The 18,876-nt window shown below is 46.9% G+C and overlaps 2 protein-coding genes across 2 annotated transcripts in view; one reads left to right on the top strand and one right to left on the bottom strand.

Annotated features, from left to right (window-relative positions):
- Positions 1-7,856, top strand: part of LOC143505040 (neuroligin-2-like) — an 8,664-nt gene extending 808 nt beyond the window's left edge. The window contains exons 1-5 of the mRNA XM_076996087.1: positions 1-49; positions 3,148-3,413; positions 4,270-4,423; positions 4,686-5,052; positions 5,508-7,856. The exon at positions 1-49 is cut by the window's left edge and continues 808 nt beyond it. Coding sequence (XP_076852202.1) covers positions 1-49; positions 3,148-3,413; positions 4,270-4,423; positions 4,686-5,052; positions 5,508-6,420 — 1,749 coding nt within the window. The 3' untranslated portion in view covers positions 6,421-7,856. The remainder of the gene's footprint in view (positions 50-3,147; positions 3,414-4,269; positions 4,424-4,685; positions 5,053-5,507) is intronic.
- An 8,700-nt stretch (positions 7,857-16,556) lies between these two features.
- Positions 16,557-17,786, bottom strand: LOC143505041 (endonuclease domain-containing 1 protein-like). Its single transcript, XM_076996088.1, has 2 exons — positions 17,478-17,786; positions 16,557-17,297 (listed from the first exon to the last, which is right to left on the bottom strand). The coding sequence occupies exons 1-2, from the start codon at positions 17,778-17,780 to the stop codon at positions 16,689-16,691; spliced, it is 912 nt and encodes a 303-aa protein (XP_076852203.1). The 5' UTR covers positions 17,781-17,786; the 3' UTR covers positions 16,557-16,688.
- Between the last annotated feature and the right edge of the window lie 1,090 nt (positions 17,787-18,876).

Raw genomic sequence — 18,876 nt, 5'->3', positions numbered from 1 at the left:
GCCGGGGCCTCCTGTGTCAACCTGCTCATCCTGTCCCACCACTCCGAAGGTCAGAGCCTTCATCATCATCATCGTCGTCGCCGCCGTCGACCTAGCTATCGTCACAACCACGTGGTCAGTCTTATGACCGCTGCTGTAACTGGTAGTTTAGTTTTTTAGAACGTTTTCATTTTTGTCATCATCATCAAATCATTCTCTTAACCTTCATCATCATCACCCACATGGTTGTTCTTAACTTCCTGTGGTGTATGCATGCGTATAGGGCAGGTCTGCTGGCTTACAGCTCATACCTGGGTAGACACCATGTTTTTATCATCACTATAACACCATTTATATATGGTAGGGACCCACCAAGGTTCAACTCAGTCCTGTGGAGTGATCATCTAAGCCTTTAGTAATACACACACACACACACACACACACACACACACACACACACACACACACACACACACACACACACACATACACACACACACACAAGAATGAGTGTGTATTATCAGTAGTGTGAAGCATACTGTTGATCAGGTTTTATTTATTTGTGTGAAAGTGTTCATAATGTTTATAATGTGTTTAGAACATTTACACATTTTAATTTGCTTATAATGTGTTAATAATGTTTCTGTTTATAAAGTATTATGGAAAGTGGTTCCAAAAGTGAAACATGATATTTAGCCATACTGGCAAAAAAGTACACACACACACACACACACACACACACACACCTGTGCTGTGAGGTTCAGATTTCTGAAAAGGGGACTAATCTGGTTTCTCCTCTCCTGAAGGCTTAACAAATCACAAACATTAAACTGGAGTTTAAGCCCCATGCAAAGTAGTGGAGACACACTACAGTTCCCAGTGCTAAAGCTATCAGCACACATACACAGCTGTGGAGAGACAGTATGATTCTGATGCTACAGCTAACAGCATACACACACACATATACACACACACACAGAGAGCTGTGGAGATACAGTATGGTATTCATTGCTAAAGCTGTCAGCAAATACACACACACAGCTGTTGAGGTACAGTATGGTTCTCGGTGCCAAAGCGATCAGCTCATACACACACACACACACACACACACACACACGCACTGCTGTAGAGATGCAGTACTGTTGTGAGTGCTAAAGCTATCAGCATGGTTGTGCTATCAGAGATTATACAAGGCGGAAAAAAACAGTGTGATAAGGATGGTATCTGCATTGAAAACTTTCTTTTACAGACTCTTAACACAATGTCTGAAAATGAATGAGCAGGTGTGTATCAAAGAAAGTGTGTGTGTGTGTGTGTGTGTGTGTGTGTGTGTGTGTGTGTGTGTGTGTGTGTGTGTGTGTGTGTGAGGTCTTTCTGCATAACTGTCTGAAGAGGCTGGTCTGAACAGACTAATGACACTGTAGAGTAATGTTAGTTTTACACAGGACGATAATGAGAGCCAAGCAAGCATGTCACTGTGTGTGTGTGTGTGTGTGTGTGTGTGTGAGAGAGAGAGAGAGAGAGATTGAGACCGATTTATAGTGTTATCATGAGATCACACAGGCGGCTGAGTCTGATACAGGCTTATAATGAGAACTGTATGATGAATATGCATAGAACTGAGACAGATTCACGATGAGAAGCATGTAAATATGGATGTGTGTGTGTGTGTGTGTGTGTGTGTGTGTGTGTGTGTGTGTGTGTGTGTGTGTGTGTGTGTGTGTGTGTATGTGTGTGTGTGTGTGTGTGTGTGTGTGTGTGTGTGTGTGTGTGTGTGTGTGTGTGGAAGAGGGGAATAGTGTTGAAGCATTCAGCTGCTGCTGAGCAGGCTCCTAATTGATTTCATAGGGATAGGAGCTCAGGGAGGGGGCAGCACTGCAGTGTGTGTGTGTGTGTGTGTGTGTGTGTGAGAGAGAGAGAGAGAGAGAGAGAGAGACAGGCTCCTGTATTTTTTTTTGTTTAACTGCCATAGCAGTGTTCTGTGTATGATTGTATCCCTTGGTGAAGGAAGACGGGTCCTGTGTGTGTGTGTGTGTGTGTGTGTGTGTGTGTGTGTGTGTGTGTGTGTGTGTGTGTGTGTGTGTGTGTGTGTGTGTGCGCGCGCACGCGCATGTATGCATGCAGGTGCATTTGAGTGGAAAATAGAAACAGAGAGAGAGAGAATTGGGGGGCAGCTTTAAATAATTAATAGCAGAATCTTCAGATGAGAACATGGATACATGGAGGCACTTTACATAACAGCACAGCAGCACGTTGTGAAGCAGTATTCTCCATCCTGAGCTAACACTACCACTACTGCCAGCCACAGAGTGAGAGTCTCAGTTCACTAGTGTCCTCTCTACCCCCACAGAGTGAGTCTCAGTTCACTACTGTTCTCTCTACCCCCACAGAGTGAGAGTCTCAGTTCACTACTGTCCTCTCTACCCCCACAGAGTGAGTCTCAGTTCACTAGTGTCCTCTCTACCCCCACAGAGTGTGAGTCTCAGTTCACTACTGTCCTCTCTACCCCCACAGAGTGAGTCTCAGTTCACTAGTGTCCTCTCTACCCCCACAGAGTGTGAGTCTCAGTTCACTACTGTCATCTCTACCCCCACAGAGTGAGTCTCAGTTCACTAGTGTCCTCTCTACCCCCACAGAGTGAGAGTCTTAGTCCACTACAGTCCTCTCTACCCCCAAAGAGTGAGTCCCAGTTCACTAGTGCTCTCTACCCCCACAGAGTGAGAGTCTTAGTCCACTACAGTCCTCTCTACCCCCAAAGAGTGAGTCCCAGTTCACTAGTGCTCTCTGCCCCCACAGAGTGAGAGTCTTAGTCCACTACAGTCCTCTCTACCCCCACAGAGTGAGAGTCCCAGTTCACTACAGTCTTCTTTATCCCCAAAGAGTGAGAGTCTTGGTTCACTAGTGTCCTCTCTACCTGCTCTCTACATTCAGATTTATACACCCTCATCCGTTCTGACTGGTTCTGTAGATGTGAGTTCAGTGATTGCAATGCTACTGAAAAAGGGTCTGAATGAATGCTCCATTCTGCCTTTATTACACCTCAGGATGCTCAGGGTGGTTATTGCTGTGTTCTGCCCCCCCCCCCCCCCCCCACCTTGTTTACCACTTTATTATGACACCACCCCCCACCCCACCTCAGGGTGTTAACTGCTTAACTGTGACCCCCAGGTTTGTTCCAGAGGGCCATCGCCCAGAGTGGTTCAGCCATCTCCAGCTGGTCCGTCAACTACCGCCCGTTCATGTACACCAACATCCTGGCCAAGAAGGTGGGCTGTAGCTATGGAGACACGGCCGACCTGGTGGACTGCTTGCGGAGGAAGAGCTTCCGTGAGCTGGTGGACCAGGACATCCAACCCGCACGCTATCACATCGCCTTCGGACCCGTGGTGGATGGAGACGTGGTGCCAGATGACCCCGAGATCCTGATGCAGCAGGTCTCAGATCAGAGCCGCTCTGGTCCTGCTGCTAATGTGGCCTACTGGTCCACAGCAGGAGATCCAATATGTCAGCCCTGTTTGGGTTGTACGATACAAACGGCGACGCAATTATTGCGATGGTTTTGAGACATATTGCAATTGTCACGTACTTTGCAATGCATTGAAAGACAGTGGTAACCCTTTAATGTGATATGATCAAAGCTTGGTCTATATTATTTTTAACAATAATTGATGCTTGTTTGATAATGTGAATACTGTAATTAATCAAAACACATACAGCATTTGGCAGACATTCCTGTCCAGATGGATATACATATTCATGAGCATGTCAGAATGTGTGCTTCCTGTGATTCAAACCCCTGACCTTGAGATGAGCCACAGAAGCACAGTAGCACCAAGCCCCCTTTAGCGATATATCGGTATTGTGAAGTCCAGTATTGTGATATCGATTAACAAGCAATACATCGCGCAGCCTTACAGCAGGTTAATTCAGGCTTCAGTGTGTGCTTTGTTCTGCATGTACATGAGTCCTGTGCGCCTGCAGGCACCTCTTGCTATGTTGGCTACCAGCACTGAAGGTTTGCATCATACAACAGATTTCCATATTGCGTTTGCTTTCTGGGTCATTATTTGTAATGCGTATGTGTTATCGATGCACAGACTTGACCAGAGGCACTTTTCATGTGTACAGTAGTGCAGTTTTGCCATATCTGGGTCATTATTTCTAATTTATATGTATCAGCAGTGTAGTTTGTAGTGAAGAGTTAGTGGACTGTGTGCTGCTGGGTCAGATTTCCTGACTGAAATCTTGATTTGTCTTTGTCCTTTATGTGTCATCACGTGATCCCCGTAGGGTGAGTTCCTAAACTACGACATCCTCTTGGGCGTGAACCAGGGGGAGGGGCTTAAGTTTGTGGACGACAGCGAAGGAGAAGACGGAATCTCTGCCGCCTCGTTCGATTACACCATATCCAACTTTGTGGACAACCTTTATGGATACCCAGATGGTCCGTGTCTTTGCCTGTTCTCTAGTTCACAAAGCCAAATGGTTTGTGCCATGTCTTTGCCTGTTGTGTCTTTCTGTGCGAGGAAGGTGTTGAGTGCAATCTGTCTTTAAACCGTTTATCTCAGCGATACAGTACAATGTTCTCTCTGTCTCTTCCTCTGTCTGCCACTCATTCCCTCTCTCGATCTCTCTCGTTCTGTCACTCTCCCGTGCTGCCCCTCTCACTTTCTCTCTCTCCGTCTGTCTCTCTCCGTCTCTCTCAGGTAAAGACATCCTGCGCGAGACCATAAAGTTCATGTACACGGACTGGGCCGACCGCGATAACGCAGACATGCGCCGCAAGACGCTGCTTGCGCTCTTCACCGACCACCAGTGGGTGGCGCCAGCCGTGGCCACGGCCAAGCTGCACGCCGAGTTCCAGTCGCCCGTCTACTTCTACACCTTCCACCACCACTGCCAGACGGAGGCGCGGCCCGAGTGGGCGGACGCGGCGCACGGGGACGAAATCCCCTACGTCTTCGGCGTCCCCATGGTGGGAGCCACCGACCTCTTCCCGTGCAACTTCTCCAAGAATGACGTCATGCTCAGTGCTGTGGTCATGACCTACTGGACCAACTTTGCAAAGAGCGGGTGAGCGTGCCCCTCCCTCCCATGTGGGGTGTGGCCTCCAGCCCTAATGGTGACATGCTCAGGTCTCCAAAAGGGAGTAGCGTGCCAATCAGATTTGGTCTTCAGCTTTGCCAGAGCCGGTTTGGGTTTTTGGTCCCAGCAGCAGGATTAAACTGTTTGGCAAGAATCACTGCATGCTCCTATCAGAACAGAAAAAATCTGTGTAAACCTTTATCTGTACCAAATATTGGGTACAGTCAAATACCACTTTTGGTGTAAACAAAGTTAGTTTTACTTTACATGGTAAGCGACTGTTGGACTTTGTATATCCTGGAAACGCAGGATTCATAAGAGTCTTGCAGAGACTCCATGTAAACGCATGTGGGCATCTGTGGATGTCCGTGTTGTCTTTGCTTTACACAGCTCTGTCTGCGGATGTTTGCTCACTGTGCATTCTTGATTGCTTTTCCTGGCAGTGACCCGAACATCCCCGTGCCCCAGGACACCAAGTTCATCCACACCAAGCCCAACCGCTTCGAAGAGGTCATCTGGCCCAAGTTCAGCTCCAAGGACAAGCAGTACCTGCACGTGGGCCTGAAGCCGCGCGTGCGTGACAACTACCGGGCCAACAAGGTGGCCTTCTGGCTGGAGCTCGTGCCCCGCATACACTCCATAGGTGAGATCCCCGCCCCCACCACCCGCCTGCCCCCCGGCGGGGGTCACCGCACCGGCTGGAAGAACCCGGGGCCGGGCTCGGGCACCCGCTCCACACGCCACCCGGTGATCTCCACCTACCCACCCGACCCAGAGCCGGAGGGCTCGGAGCGGCCGCGAGTGTCTCCGTTCCCGGACGCCACGCGGGACTACTCGACAGAGCTGAGTGTGACGGTGGCGGTGGGCGCCTCGCTCCTCTTCCTCAACGTGCTGGCCTTCGCCGCGCTCTACTACAAACGCGACAAACGCCACGAGCTGCTCCAGCGCCGACACCGCCGCCTGTCACCCCAGAGAGGCGCCGGCCCCGCCTCCGGGATTGTGGGAGCTCCGCCCCACAACGACCTGGCCCTCAGCCAGGAGGAGGAGCTCATGTCCCTGCAGATGAAGCAGCAGAGGGTGGAGTTGGACCACGGCACGCCCCTGACTCCGCGCGGCCTCCACAGCGACCTGGAGCCGCTTCGCCCGCCCGTGTGCCCGCCGGACTACACCCTGGCACTGAGGCGGGCTCCCGAAGACGTGCCCCTCATGACGGCCAACACCTTGTCCATGATCCCCAGCACCATCACGGGCATGCAGCCCCTCCACGCCTTCAACACCTACCCCCCCGCCCCCGCGCCTGGGTCCAGCCATAGCAACAGTGCCCTGCCCTACCAGCACTCCACCACCCGCGTATAGTAGTGCCCCCCGGAGGGGACCAGGCTCCACGTGACCCTCTGGACACAGACTTCCAGCACCTGGGCCAGTGCTCTTCAGAGATACTGTCCAACACACTGCTCATGCCTTCTAACCTCTGACCCCTGACCCTTAGCACTCCTCTCCTACTCCTCCTCTTCCTCAGCTGCAGAGGGGAAGAGTTATATGCTGAGAAACTGAGGATCAACTCAGACGGCCATCTTGCTCTGGCCCTCTTCTCTGTGCTGGTCATTTCACGTCCTGCTTCGGTTCTCTGTGCTCCTTCTTTATTCTCACTTCTCTCCACCTCCTCCCTCCCCATCATCTCCTCCGCCACGTCGTTCAGATTTTAGCGCCAACTACAGAACTCTGTTTTTGCTCTATGTTGGACACTTTTATAAATAAAAAGTGTAAAATGTATTATTTGAGAACCTTGTAAGGATATGAATGAGAAAAAAAAAACTAAGATTCTAATATCTCGTTTTTACCAGCATTTCTGTGCCAAGTACTGTGATAACTGTCCAATCAGATGTGGAGTCAAGTGGACCGACTTGGAGAGGACCGCCCAAACTAGATCTGATTTGAGGAAGTAGAATCATCAAAAAAGTGCCAAAATGCTCATTCTCTTGGTTCACTCTTTGCTCCTTCAGCTAGAGGAACTGCTGGTGCTGCTGGGGCTGCTTTTGGTTTGGGGCTTTTGTTCTGTTTGGTTCTGCTTGGTTCTGTTTGGCTTTGTTTCGCTTTTGCTCTTGCACTGTCGTGGCTCTCTGCTTATGAGAAGAGATTGAAAATACATGAAAAACGCTGATATAAGAGTATATATATATAGAATTATAACATTTATATCTTGTTTGCTCTCTGGGAAATTTGCATGATTTATTTTTATGGGGAAAATGGACACCAGAAGAGAGATGTTCCATTCCAGCTACGAGAGCTTTTTTCTTCTCATTTTATTATTGCTGTCATTTTTCTGGCAAGCTTTTTCTCTCCATTGCTGTCTCTCTCTCTATCTCTCCCCCTCTCTCTCTCTCTCCCTCTCTGTGTCTCTCTCTCTCTCTTTACACCTTCTATATTTTGCACATTTCATTCAGAGATTGTTTTCGTCTGTAGATACTTAAGCATAACAGGAAAATGCAAACTGATTACAGTCACAATAAAAAGGATGAATAGATTCCTGCTTTTTTCATTTATTGTTGAAGTTGTAAAACAGGCTCTAAACCTTGAGGAAGGACTTATTACCCACCCTCCACCATCCACACCAACTCTGTCTCCATCTGTAATGTATATTCCTCTATATTCCCTGCAGTGGGTCAGGTGAGTAACCCCTGTGCTGTCACAGATGGTACAGATTATATGGAAGCCCCGCCCCCCCTCATGTCTCTCTCTCTCTCTCTCTCTCTCTTCATTTCTCTATATATATATATCTTTGTCTCTTTCCTTCTATCTCTCTCACATTTCATTCCCTCATTGTCTCATGTTTTAAGCCCCCCCCAGGGCTGTTACCCTGTTACCCCCCCCCCCCCCCCCCGAACTGCATGCTGCCCCCTGCTGGTCCTTTTTTTTGCCCTATTTTTCTCCTCCTGCACAACTGGGAGGAGGAGCATACTTGGAAAGGGGAGGAGTCTAAAGGAAGAGGCCACTGGATGTGGGATGAGGAGAACTACAGGCCCCAGCCTGCTTTCACGCTCACGCTAGCACCACCATCGCCCAGACAGGCTGCCCAGTCCTCATTCCAATTGGTGGACTGAACACAGCCAAGACAAGGGATTGGTGGACCGGATGCAGCCGAGACGAGCCATTGGTTGACACCGCAGCCACAGAAGAGGCCCTGCCCCGTAGCTCCTCAGTCTGGTGCTCTGCATTCCCAACATGCACCATCACGCACTCCCATCTCATCACCTTGGTATCTTCGGTTGTCCTGGAAACGCACTCAGCAGGCCAATGGGAACGTTTGAGACTGCTTTCTATCAGAGCGGACTGAACAAGGAAAGATGGTGTGAGGGTTACAAACAGAAAGAAACTAACAAAAAAATAAACAAATACACACGCACACACAAACTGTACATTTTTTTCAAGTTGTAAGAGATTACATGGTTCCCTTGTTTTTCAAGGCATGAGAGATGACATGGTCTTTGTAAATATTCTGTTTGTTGTTTGGTTTGCAGGTGAACGGGTGAATGTACCCTTTGTGACAACAGGTGCAAGTTGCACACACTGGACGCAGCCTGAGATGCATTCGTCCCTGTTAGATGCCATTTGTATTTTCTGGGTTTTTTAAGTTACTCGATGCTTGGCATCCTGCTTTTCTTTGACGGTATATCAAAAAGCAACACCCTCCACCAGTTAATGGGGAAACCAGGGCAGTCAAGTAGAGTGACTCCTGTGGCTATCAGGAAGGCACTACAGCCCAATCACAGTAGCCCAGGGCCATGTGCCAGGCACCCAGCCCAGGGACCCAGCCCAGGAGCCAGGGACCCAGCCCAGGGGCCAGGGACCCAGCAAAGAGGCAGGGTCTCAGCCAGGGCCAGGGGCCCAGTGAGCTATATGTGGTGCTGAGAGCAGAGAGCCAGTCTTCTCTGGCCAAACACAAATGTGCCACCTGACACAAGAGGCGTAGAGAACGAGGTGGTGAATCAGCCACGTCGTTCAGACATTTTACGTTGTGAAGCATTAAGAACTCCTTCTCTGCTTTACATGAAGGAGTGTTATTATACTTCTTAGGAGAGCTTGCCATTTTAAACGCTTCAGTGCGGCACCATTGTTCTCAAAGAGGCCTGCTCTTAGAATCATGCTCTTGAGTGTTTTCGTAATCACAATTCTTCAATCCACTAAAAGACACTGTGGGGTAGTGGCGACTCAAACCTGTTCATAAAGATTCAAACTGTTTTAAAGACTGTAAATCGTACCGGAACTGAGGGAGGGGGGCCTTGTCGTCTGGCGTAAGTCTGTATTATATTTGAGAATAGAGAATTTAAACTGTCCATATTTTTCTAAAGAGGGAGGGAGGAGCAGAGAGGTGGTATAGGAACAGCTGACACACATGAAGCACACTCACCACCTCTAATGGTGAAACTCCTGTCTGCTGGTGCCATGAATGTACTGAAAGAGGCTGGAGAAGACATTTACTAAAAGTGCAAATGCTCAAATATTAATTGAGGTTTGACTTATATATATATATATATATATATATATATATATATATATATATATATATATATATATATATATATATATATATATACTTGCACCTGTTGGTTTCATTTTATTTAAGTTTAAAAATAAAAGTGTTCAAGATGAGATGACAGCAGTGATGGGTTTGGAAAATGGCAAATTTGGAGAATATTTCTATTTCATATAAAGGCTATTACACACTGTATGTTGTGTATATGAACCGAAGAAAATTAAAAGACATTATTAAACAGGCCAACGTGTCTGTCCTGATCCTGAGGGCTTCATTCCTGACAAAGCTAAATGTTTAGTGTTCATCTCCTCATCACATACAGTCCACATCATTGAACATGAGGTGTTCATTTTATTTTTAATTATATTGTTTATTCATTATTTACAGTAGCAAGACATGCTGACAGTTACTTATTTTACAGATGACTAGTTCATGAGGTGCAATATTTGCATCAACCTCTAGATGGCAACAGTCCCACTTCATTCGTGACCTCAAACAAGAAAACTACAGTGACATGGGAAGGCAGAAGGGATAGTTATATAGTCATATACACACACAAACACACACATACACACACACACACACACACACACACACACACAAAGACATACACATTACAAAAGTTATTTGAATTACCTCAACTTCCAATGCAACATGATTTAAAAAAGTAAACACAGCATCATCTAAATGTGATGAACTGACTATACTGGGGACATGGGACTGCAATTATATAGTGAAACTCCTCTGAATTCTGACTTCCTTGGATTCCCAAGCCAGCTGGAATCAAGTCCCACAGCATTCACACAGTGCACCACGAGTTTAAAATAAATGTGTGAACAGTTAAACGTTGCAGTAGAGAGATCAGTATGATTTCTGATGTCCTGAGCAGGCTTGCATGGCTTAGCCTGGATGTCAAATGCATGTGGAGCAGGTTTCTCTGTGTGCTGTACTAACCTGAGCTGTTCTCACCTCAGCTGTTTCCATCTGAGCTGTTCTCAGCTGAGCTGTTCTAACCTCGGCTGTTCTCAACTGTTCTAATCTCGGCTGTTCTCACCAGCTCTCATGCCGTCAGGCCTGTAGTGCAGACAGTAGGAGGCTGATATTCCCAGGCATGAAGTCAGCATGAACATGGAGGATCTCACAGAGACAGGAGGCCACCCACAAGAGCGAGACGAGACAGAGATATGTGACAAAGAGAGAAATCAAACGGAGAGATAGAGCTCATAGGAACCCGCATCACGTAGCCAGAGTTTTCCAGAATACATTCTGGATCATGTGCAATGTAGGCCAGCTGGGTTTATTGCATTGTGATTTCCACCATGGTGTGTGTGTGTGTGTGTGTGTGTGTGTGTGTGTGTGTGTGTGTGTGTGTGTGTGTGTGATTGCTTTGTGATTATCAGCTAAACATAAAACTGCTGACTGAAGATCAGAAGCATGCTGAGGCGGTTTGTAGGTCATGACATCCTGACTGGAGTTGGAGATCACAGACTCAATATGTAAAAAAAAAACCACAGGTCAAATATTACCCAGTAAAACATTACCACGTCAAACATTACCATATTGAACACTGACATATACCCATTACTTCATATATTACACAGTATATTAATGGCAGTTACAGTTCAATAGTGGTGGTCTAATGTAAAGTAAAAATAAAGACTGCATTCTCTCTGAAACACAGACACACACATACATAGTCATACAACCACCACCACTACCCCTCTCTCTCTCTCTCTCTGTGTGTGTGTGTGTGTGTGTGTGTGTGTGTGTGTGTGTGTGTGTGTGTGTGTGTGTGTGTGTGTGTGTGTGTGTGTCTGACACACACACGGCGAGACGAAGAGCCCCACTCGTCACAGCGTTTATGCCCGTGACCAGGTGAGGCTGCGCGCGCACGTGCTCCGGTCGTGTCCTACCGGATGTCGCATAGCCTCCGTACGCTGCGGTAGTGATCGCAGCAACAGCGCGTGACCCGTGACACATCCCCGTTATGATGCGCGTGGCTCCACACCGCTGACATACATGCACAGTGGCCGCGTGGACCATTTACTCAGCTGGTGGTGTAATGGAAAAAGCCGTCAGAATTCAGTGGAAGAAACACGAAATTAAAATGTATCCCATTTATATTTAGCACGATCAGTAAATTCAAGGTATGATATTCACAATTCCCAATTAGCGGTAAATGCATATTTTACTGTAGTTCATTATGGTTTAGTCACACCGCTCATGCGTAATGCGTGGTTGTTATAATTGGATAATTTCAATACCCCCCCCCCTTATCTGACTTCCTGAAAACCGTGAGCTATGTATGAAATTTCAAGAAAACAGTTTGATTAAACGTGTTTGGCATCCACCAATTACCATATGCAGCTGCAGGCAATGGTCTCGTTCGCAAGAAAGGAGACGAGTTATTGTCGCGGGACACCACCGAATTAGATCACCGTTATACAGCCCCACGTGGGCTAAATGCAGTCTGAAGACTCCGCGCACAGTCTGTGCCTGTAGACCTTCTCACCGTGCCCTGCACTCCGTGTAAGCCAGGTAGACTGGCACGGGGGTGGAGGTGGGTGGGTGGAGGCTTTGGCACGTGTTCCTCTCCCAGGGGTAACCTCGTGATGAGTAATGTCTTGTCTTTCCAACAGGTATTTACGTTTTCCGGGATTCACGCTGCTTGCTTGGCTATTTTCCGCAGCTCTACAGAGACGCTATATATTTAGGCTGTTCTGAAATATAAAATAAACCACATTTGTGCACTATGCATAGTTATTGGAAAATATGATTTACATGACATTTAAATACATATCTTTTAAAATGTCTTTTAATAATATGAGCTGTAAAGGCAGGAGGAGTTTGAATCCGTTACTGTAATTATAACGGTAGCGCCATCTAATGGAGAAACAGAAACTAGCAACGTGTCGCTCATCTATACACGACGTGTTATTCTTTTTTTATTCCTCTCTACGAATCTTACAATTGAAAGGTTTTTGAACAAACTGCCAATGATATCAGTATATATATATATATATATATATATATATATATAAAATAAAACACTCAAAATGCATGTTCCAAATTATGCACAGCAGAGTTTTCATCCTTTCCATATTTATAAAGAACAAAAAAATGGTCATTTGTGAATTTATAAGCATTATCAGGTTATTACAAACTGAAATCAAACAGTTTTCACGTCAAAACTTTATTCCAAGTGGTTACATTTGCACATAGGACCCCTTAGTCGAAAGGAGCTTCTGAACTCTCTCGTCCATTGAATTTGTCAGGTTTTGGATGGTATCTGCTTCTATTGTTTTGCATGAGGACAGAATATCCTCCCAGAGCTGTTGCTTAGATGTGAACTGCCTCCCGCCATCATAGACACTCCCACCATCATAGACACTCCCACCATCATAGACACTCCCACCATCATAGACACTCCTTCTGATGATGCTCCAGAGGTTCTCAATGTGGTTGAGGTCAGGGGAGCATGGGGGCCACACCATACGTCTGTCCCCTTTTATGCCCATAGCAGCCAGAGATGCAAATGTGTTTATTGCAGCATGAGACGGTGTATTATCATGCATGAAAATGATCTTGCTGTGGAATGCACGGTTCTTCTTCTTGAACCATGGCAGGAAGTGCTGTTTGAGAAACTCCACATACGTTATGGAGGTCATCTTTACCCCTTCAGGGATCCTAAAGGTGCCGACAATCTCTCTCCCCATGATTCCAGCCCAAAACATTACTCCACTTCCTCCTTGTTTGCATGGGGGTGTCCATTAACCAGCCATCCTCCACTCCATACCTCCTCCACTCCATCCATCTGGACCATCGAGCGTTGCACGGCACTCATCAGTGAACAAAACAGTTTTGAAGTCATTCTTCATGTATTGTTTGGACCACTGCAGTCAACACATCCTTTTTCTTTCCCATTTTGGCTTACCTTCTTAAGTAGTCTTGCCTTTAATTGGACACACCTGCCAAACTAATTAGCACAGGTGTCTGCAATTGCTTTCCGTGATATAAAGAGCCCTGACACACATCACCATCAATGGGTTTTCCCCTCCCCACCCACCCACCCACCCACACCCACACCCACACCCACACCCACACCCACACCCACACCCACACCCACACACATCCCTTTATACCAGTTCTCTGGTATAATCCTCCCTGGTATATACAACCCTCCCTTACCCTCCATGGAAGCTCAGTTGTTTATGGCGTGTCTGAATTAAGTCCAACTCTCCTCTGGTTACCTTGGGTTACTTCCCATAAAGGTCTGTGAGGTTCTCCCTGGGCCTTATTCTATAGAGACATTAGATCCTCAAATATAGATTGACCATCAAATAAATACATTTCCAACACAAATGCAAATGTTTTGTTTGTTGATTATCACATAATTTTGCTGGTATGATGTAGACATTATTATTTCTACCATAGATCAGCCTCCACTATAGAAGCAGAGAGACAGAGTGTAAGAACTGTGGGTCACATCAGTGATAAGGTGAGCCCTCTTGCACCATAAAACCATAGACTAATACAACCATAGACTAAACAACCATAGAGTAATTCAACCATAAACGAATACAACCACAGACTAATACAACCATAGTCTATACAGTGACTGGTGGAATGCAGTTAGCTCAATGACCCCAAACCACACATGACTAAATTCAAATTACATTTCATTAGGCACACAGTTGTGGTAGAAGATCTGGGGGTTCTTTTCCACATCCATCCGAACCTGGAGAAACGTCTCCAGGGTCTTGAGGACCTCAGCCACATCATTGTTGGCCCTGCAGTTCAGACCATGTGCACCAAAGATGCTGAATTGGTAGTGACCCAGGTGGAGGGTGTTGTTTGAACTGCCCAGACGGTCGGTCACCACGTAGGCGATGGTGCAGGTGTAGTTGTTGATGGAGGGGGTCTATGTGCTACACACAGGGTTCACAGTTGAACTCCCTTACCTGAGGGACCACAATGTTGAGGTCGTAGGTCGTCAGGGTTCATTTGGCCCCTCTTGTACTGGACCTTGACAGCAAAGTCCTCCAAGATTCTTGAGGTGGTTCGTTGTACCCGACTGTGGAAAGCACCTCATGTTACTGTAGAGCTGACGTTAACTAGATAGATAGATAGATAGATAGATAGATAGATAGATAGATAGATAGATAGATAGATAGATAGATAGATAGATAGATAGATAGATAGATAGATAGATAGATAGATAGATCATGACAAAGAGGGAAATACAAGAGGTAAAACGTGACCTTCACATGTTCCCCTGAGCCTGTTTGCTTTAATTGCTATTGAACAGTGCTTAAAAATGCAATTTTACTATCAATAATGCTAATAACCAATGAGACATTGCAGAGGGGAATTGGAGTGAGGATGGTGTGGTGTTGATAGAGAGACTCGTTCATCCTGTCCGAGCTTATTAGCTCCACCAGGCTAGCATTTTCATTCTCATTTGTGTTTCTGCTAGATTAGATTATAGCCCTGCTACATGAAAGGCACCTTTGAGAAATGTCAAAGTAACCAAGTGATCTTACTCACCCTGACGGCTCTACATTCAGGGAGGGACCGAATCCATATTCAACTGTCATTACATGTGAATTAAGTCCTAGGCCAAGCAAAAATGATGATCATCCTGCCCAGCTTCAGTCTGTCATGTTCACCTCCATAGACGTGTAGCATGTTTGCTGACGCTTGATTGATCTCGGACAATGAAAGCACATTTGGTGCACAACCTGAAACAGCCCCTGAGAGAATGATCTGCCCCGTGGCACCGCCAGCACTCACACGGCTCACAGGTCAGATCTGCTCTAGTGCAAGTCTGGACTGCCAGGCTTGGGTTCCTGGGGAACACCAGCTCAACTGTGGCTTACGCATCCAGGGCTGGTCCACGCTGGTCTCCTCGGCCGACGTGTTGAAGGTGTGGGAGAGTAGAGGGCACCTGCGTGTCTCACCCAGGGTGACGCAGCTGCGGCTGCTGACAGATCCTCGTGTGCTGGAGGTTCAGTAGCTCCAGGATGGAGTCCTTGCACCTCACCACACGGTTGAAGTCCTGCTCCACCTGTGCCTCAGCCAGGAACAGTAGCAGTGTCAGAAGATCCTCCTCAGCTTCACCTCCTGTAGGTCTATGTGCTCATCTCACCTGTCCATCACCTGTACCAGGTATAAAGTGTTATTGATTTATGATTCAGACATGACCTGAGCCAGTTTATTAAGTAAATAGACAGCTTTTTACTTAATAAAACCAAGAAAGTACCACTGGTGTTTGGGTAAGCTACTGTATCTAAATTCTGTGTTTATAAAGCCATTTAACAGTGTAAAGTAAAAATCCTGGATTAATACATTATCAGCTTTGTGTTACCTAAGCATGTGTCTTATAGGACAGATAATGTGGATTATGGTGATTATTTAATTTATTTGTAAAAACAAAGTTTCAAGGAAGATAAGACACAAGGAGGATAATTTTATTTGCACAAAATACAACGCCTCAACGTACAATTCCTCCATCATTCTCACCGCAATTTAAAGACGCAGCCTTCACACTGGACTGAGCAAGCACTTTCCTCCAGTGATATCTGCAGATGTCACTGAGCCATTGTGAGCACAGGCAAATGGCAGCTATTCAGTTTTACGTTATGCAGAATTCATTAGTGATAAAGAAGACAAGTAAATGAGGACCAGAGTGAAGGGAATAAAGGACTTTAATTTTGTACAATAGTAAATGGAATTTTATTATCAACATATTATCAGACATAAAGCAACTCAGGAATTTCACTGGTTTTATATGTCACAGAACAAAAGCCCCACACCCACTTGATTACACGTCTCAAATGAAGCCATTCACTTGACATGCAAAAGAGACCAGAAATGTGACTCTTAAGCCATCGTCCACATGAAGATTTCAAAAACAAACATGTTAATGCAAGAAAACAAACATGTTGCTTTTAAGATTTCTAACCCAAATTGCCATAAACTTTTACTTATATGTGTGTCTAACAAACCCACAAAACCGGTTAAAGTTAATAAATACCAAAAATCACTTTTCCCCAATCCCTGATTAAACGAGAGAGAAGGATACGTCCCTTCAGATGGTGTGGTGCAGGTAGAGGGGCAGTGGAGAGGGCGAGACGCAGTTGTCATAAAAGATCTGAAGGTTCTGGTCCACATCCATGCGGGTCTTCAGGAAGTTCTCCAGATCCTGCACTGGAAGCTCACGGACGTCGTTGCTCTCCTTGGCGTTCTTGGCCATGGCCCCCTGGCTGGGGAAACGTATGCGCACGTCGTGCGGTGCGTTGCGATCGTAGTCGGTGCAGCAGTACGCCGACCACACTTCCTCAGGAATGGCCACCCGGTCCTGGTTGTGGCGGCGGATCATGTGACCTGCCGTGGTCACTCCGGTGACGATGTAGGTGGTGCCACGGCAGTAGTTGTTCAGACGCACTCTGATGTGCTCCAAGTAGCTACGCCACGGGCCACGGTTGAACTCCCGCATCTCCGGCACCACGTTGGTGAGGGTGTAAGTTGCGGCGCGGTCGTGCGGGTCGGACTGGTGCTGGTCCGGGTTCAGCTGGCCTCTCTCGTACAGGACCACATCAGTGTAGTCGTCCAGGATGGCTTGGCTGTCCTCAAACTTCTTGTGCAGGTAGCCAGTAGGGAACGTAAGCATATTCCCATCGCCGTCCGTCTCTGCAAGCTGCAAAATTGCGAAAAGACAAAATACGAGAACCACAACAAAATTAAAGAAGCTTCACCGCTCCGCCCTCTACCTCACAGAACCGTTTGAGTCAGACAGACGTTTGAAAGTTCATTTGCACAATAGGTTCAAATTTATTTAGCTGTTAAATATGCCAAGACTGAGCAGAGACGTTTCTACCTGAGGTTCGTACATCCAGGGGTAATCAACTCTACGGTCGCCCTCTGTCTTCTTGAAGGTGTACGCGGAGTAGACGGGGACGCGCTTGTCGGGGTCGTACAGCGTGACGTAGCGCGGCCTGTTGGCGTAACGCTGGCAGATCTTCCTCAGGTGGGTCTCGATGATGCCATGGGGAGGAGTTCCCATGTACAACGAGTCCTTACACCTCTCCACATGGTTGAAGTCTTCCACGACCGTCGCCGTGGCGCGGTGAGCGCCCTGCAGCACGCCGAAAACCGTGGCCAAGCTCAGAATGAGATTCATGGCAAACACGCTTGAGGGAATGACAACTGGAGGAACAGCCACCGCCGTTTTCTCTGGACGGCAGCAGAGTGATAAGCCAATCAGTTAAGAGGATCCACCGGTGACGCACCGTAGAGGGCTGGTGTGATGCTTCACAGGCCAAACCTCTAGAACCTTCTCTCAGGTCAGAGGTCTGCTCTGTCCGAACAGTCAGCACATCTGAAACCAGGTAGCCAGAGCAGGACTAAGACGTTGCTTCAAACCGCAGTCTTCACATCGCCCTTGGGGGAAGTCTTCTCATTTTGGGTTGACTCTAGTCTGCATCTGTCTAGCATATGCCTTGAAGGGCTTAAAGTCTAGTCTTTGTGCTATTTTCTTTGAGACTAAAGCAAGGCAGGTTTTTTCATATAACACATTTCATATTAAGTGTGTTCCAGTGTATGGAGGGGTGACTGGGATAAACGATCTTGGGACCTTTTTCAGACATCCGTCATTTTGCCTTTAATTAGATTTCAAGTTTTAGTGTAAAGCCAGTTGGAGTTCATGATCAGTACAGTAGGCAGCTCTGGGCATCATGGTGTGATGATACACAGTCTCTGCGCTGTACAAGCAGGATGGGGTTAGTCCTCCCCCCTCAGTCCCTCCCTCTCCCTTCAGCCCCTCCCTCCTCCATCAGCCCCTCCCACCCACCCCCTCCATTCTCTAACCTCTGTGTTGACTCATGGCTGATAGTGTCATAAAATGTAAAAGAGACCATTGGATTGGGCTCCTTCTGAATGGAGCAGAACAAAGGACTGTCAGTGTAGGACAGAGTGATGGAGATATACGTGGTGTGATGGAGATATACGTGGTGTGATGGAGATATACGTGGTGTGATGGAGATATACATGGTGTGATGGAGATATACATGGTGTGATGGAGATATACATGGTGTGATGGAGATATACGTGGTGTGATGGAGATATACGTGGTGTGATGGAGATATACGTGGTGTGATGGAGATATACGTGGTGTGATGGAGATATACGTGGTGTGATGGAGATATACATGGTGTGATGGAGATATACATGGTGTGATGGAGATATACGTGGTGTGATGGAGATATACGTGGTGTGAT

The sequence above is a fragment of the Brachyhypopomus gauderio genome, unplaced genomic scaffold (genome assembly GCF_052324685.1).
Source record: "Brachyhypopomus gauderio isolate BG-103 unplaced genomic scaffold, BGAUD_0.2 sc360, whole genome shotgun sequence".
Lineage (NCBI taxonomy): Eukaryota > Metazoa > Chordata > Actinopteri > Gymnotiformes > Hypopomidae > Brachyhypopomus > Brachyhypopomus gauderio.
Note: the sequence above shows the minus strand (reverse complement) of the source record. Positions and strands in the feature narration are given on the sequence as shown.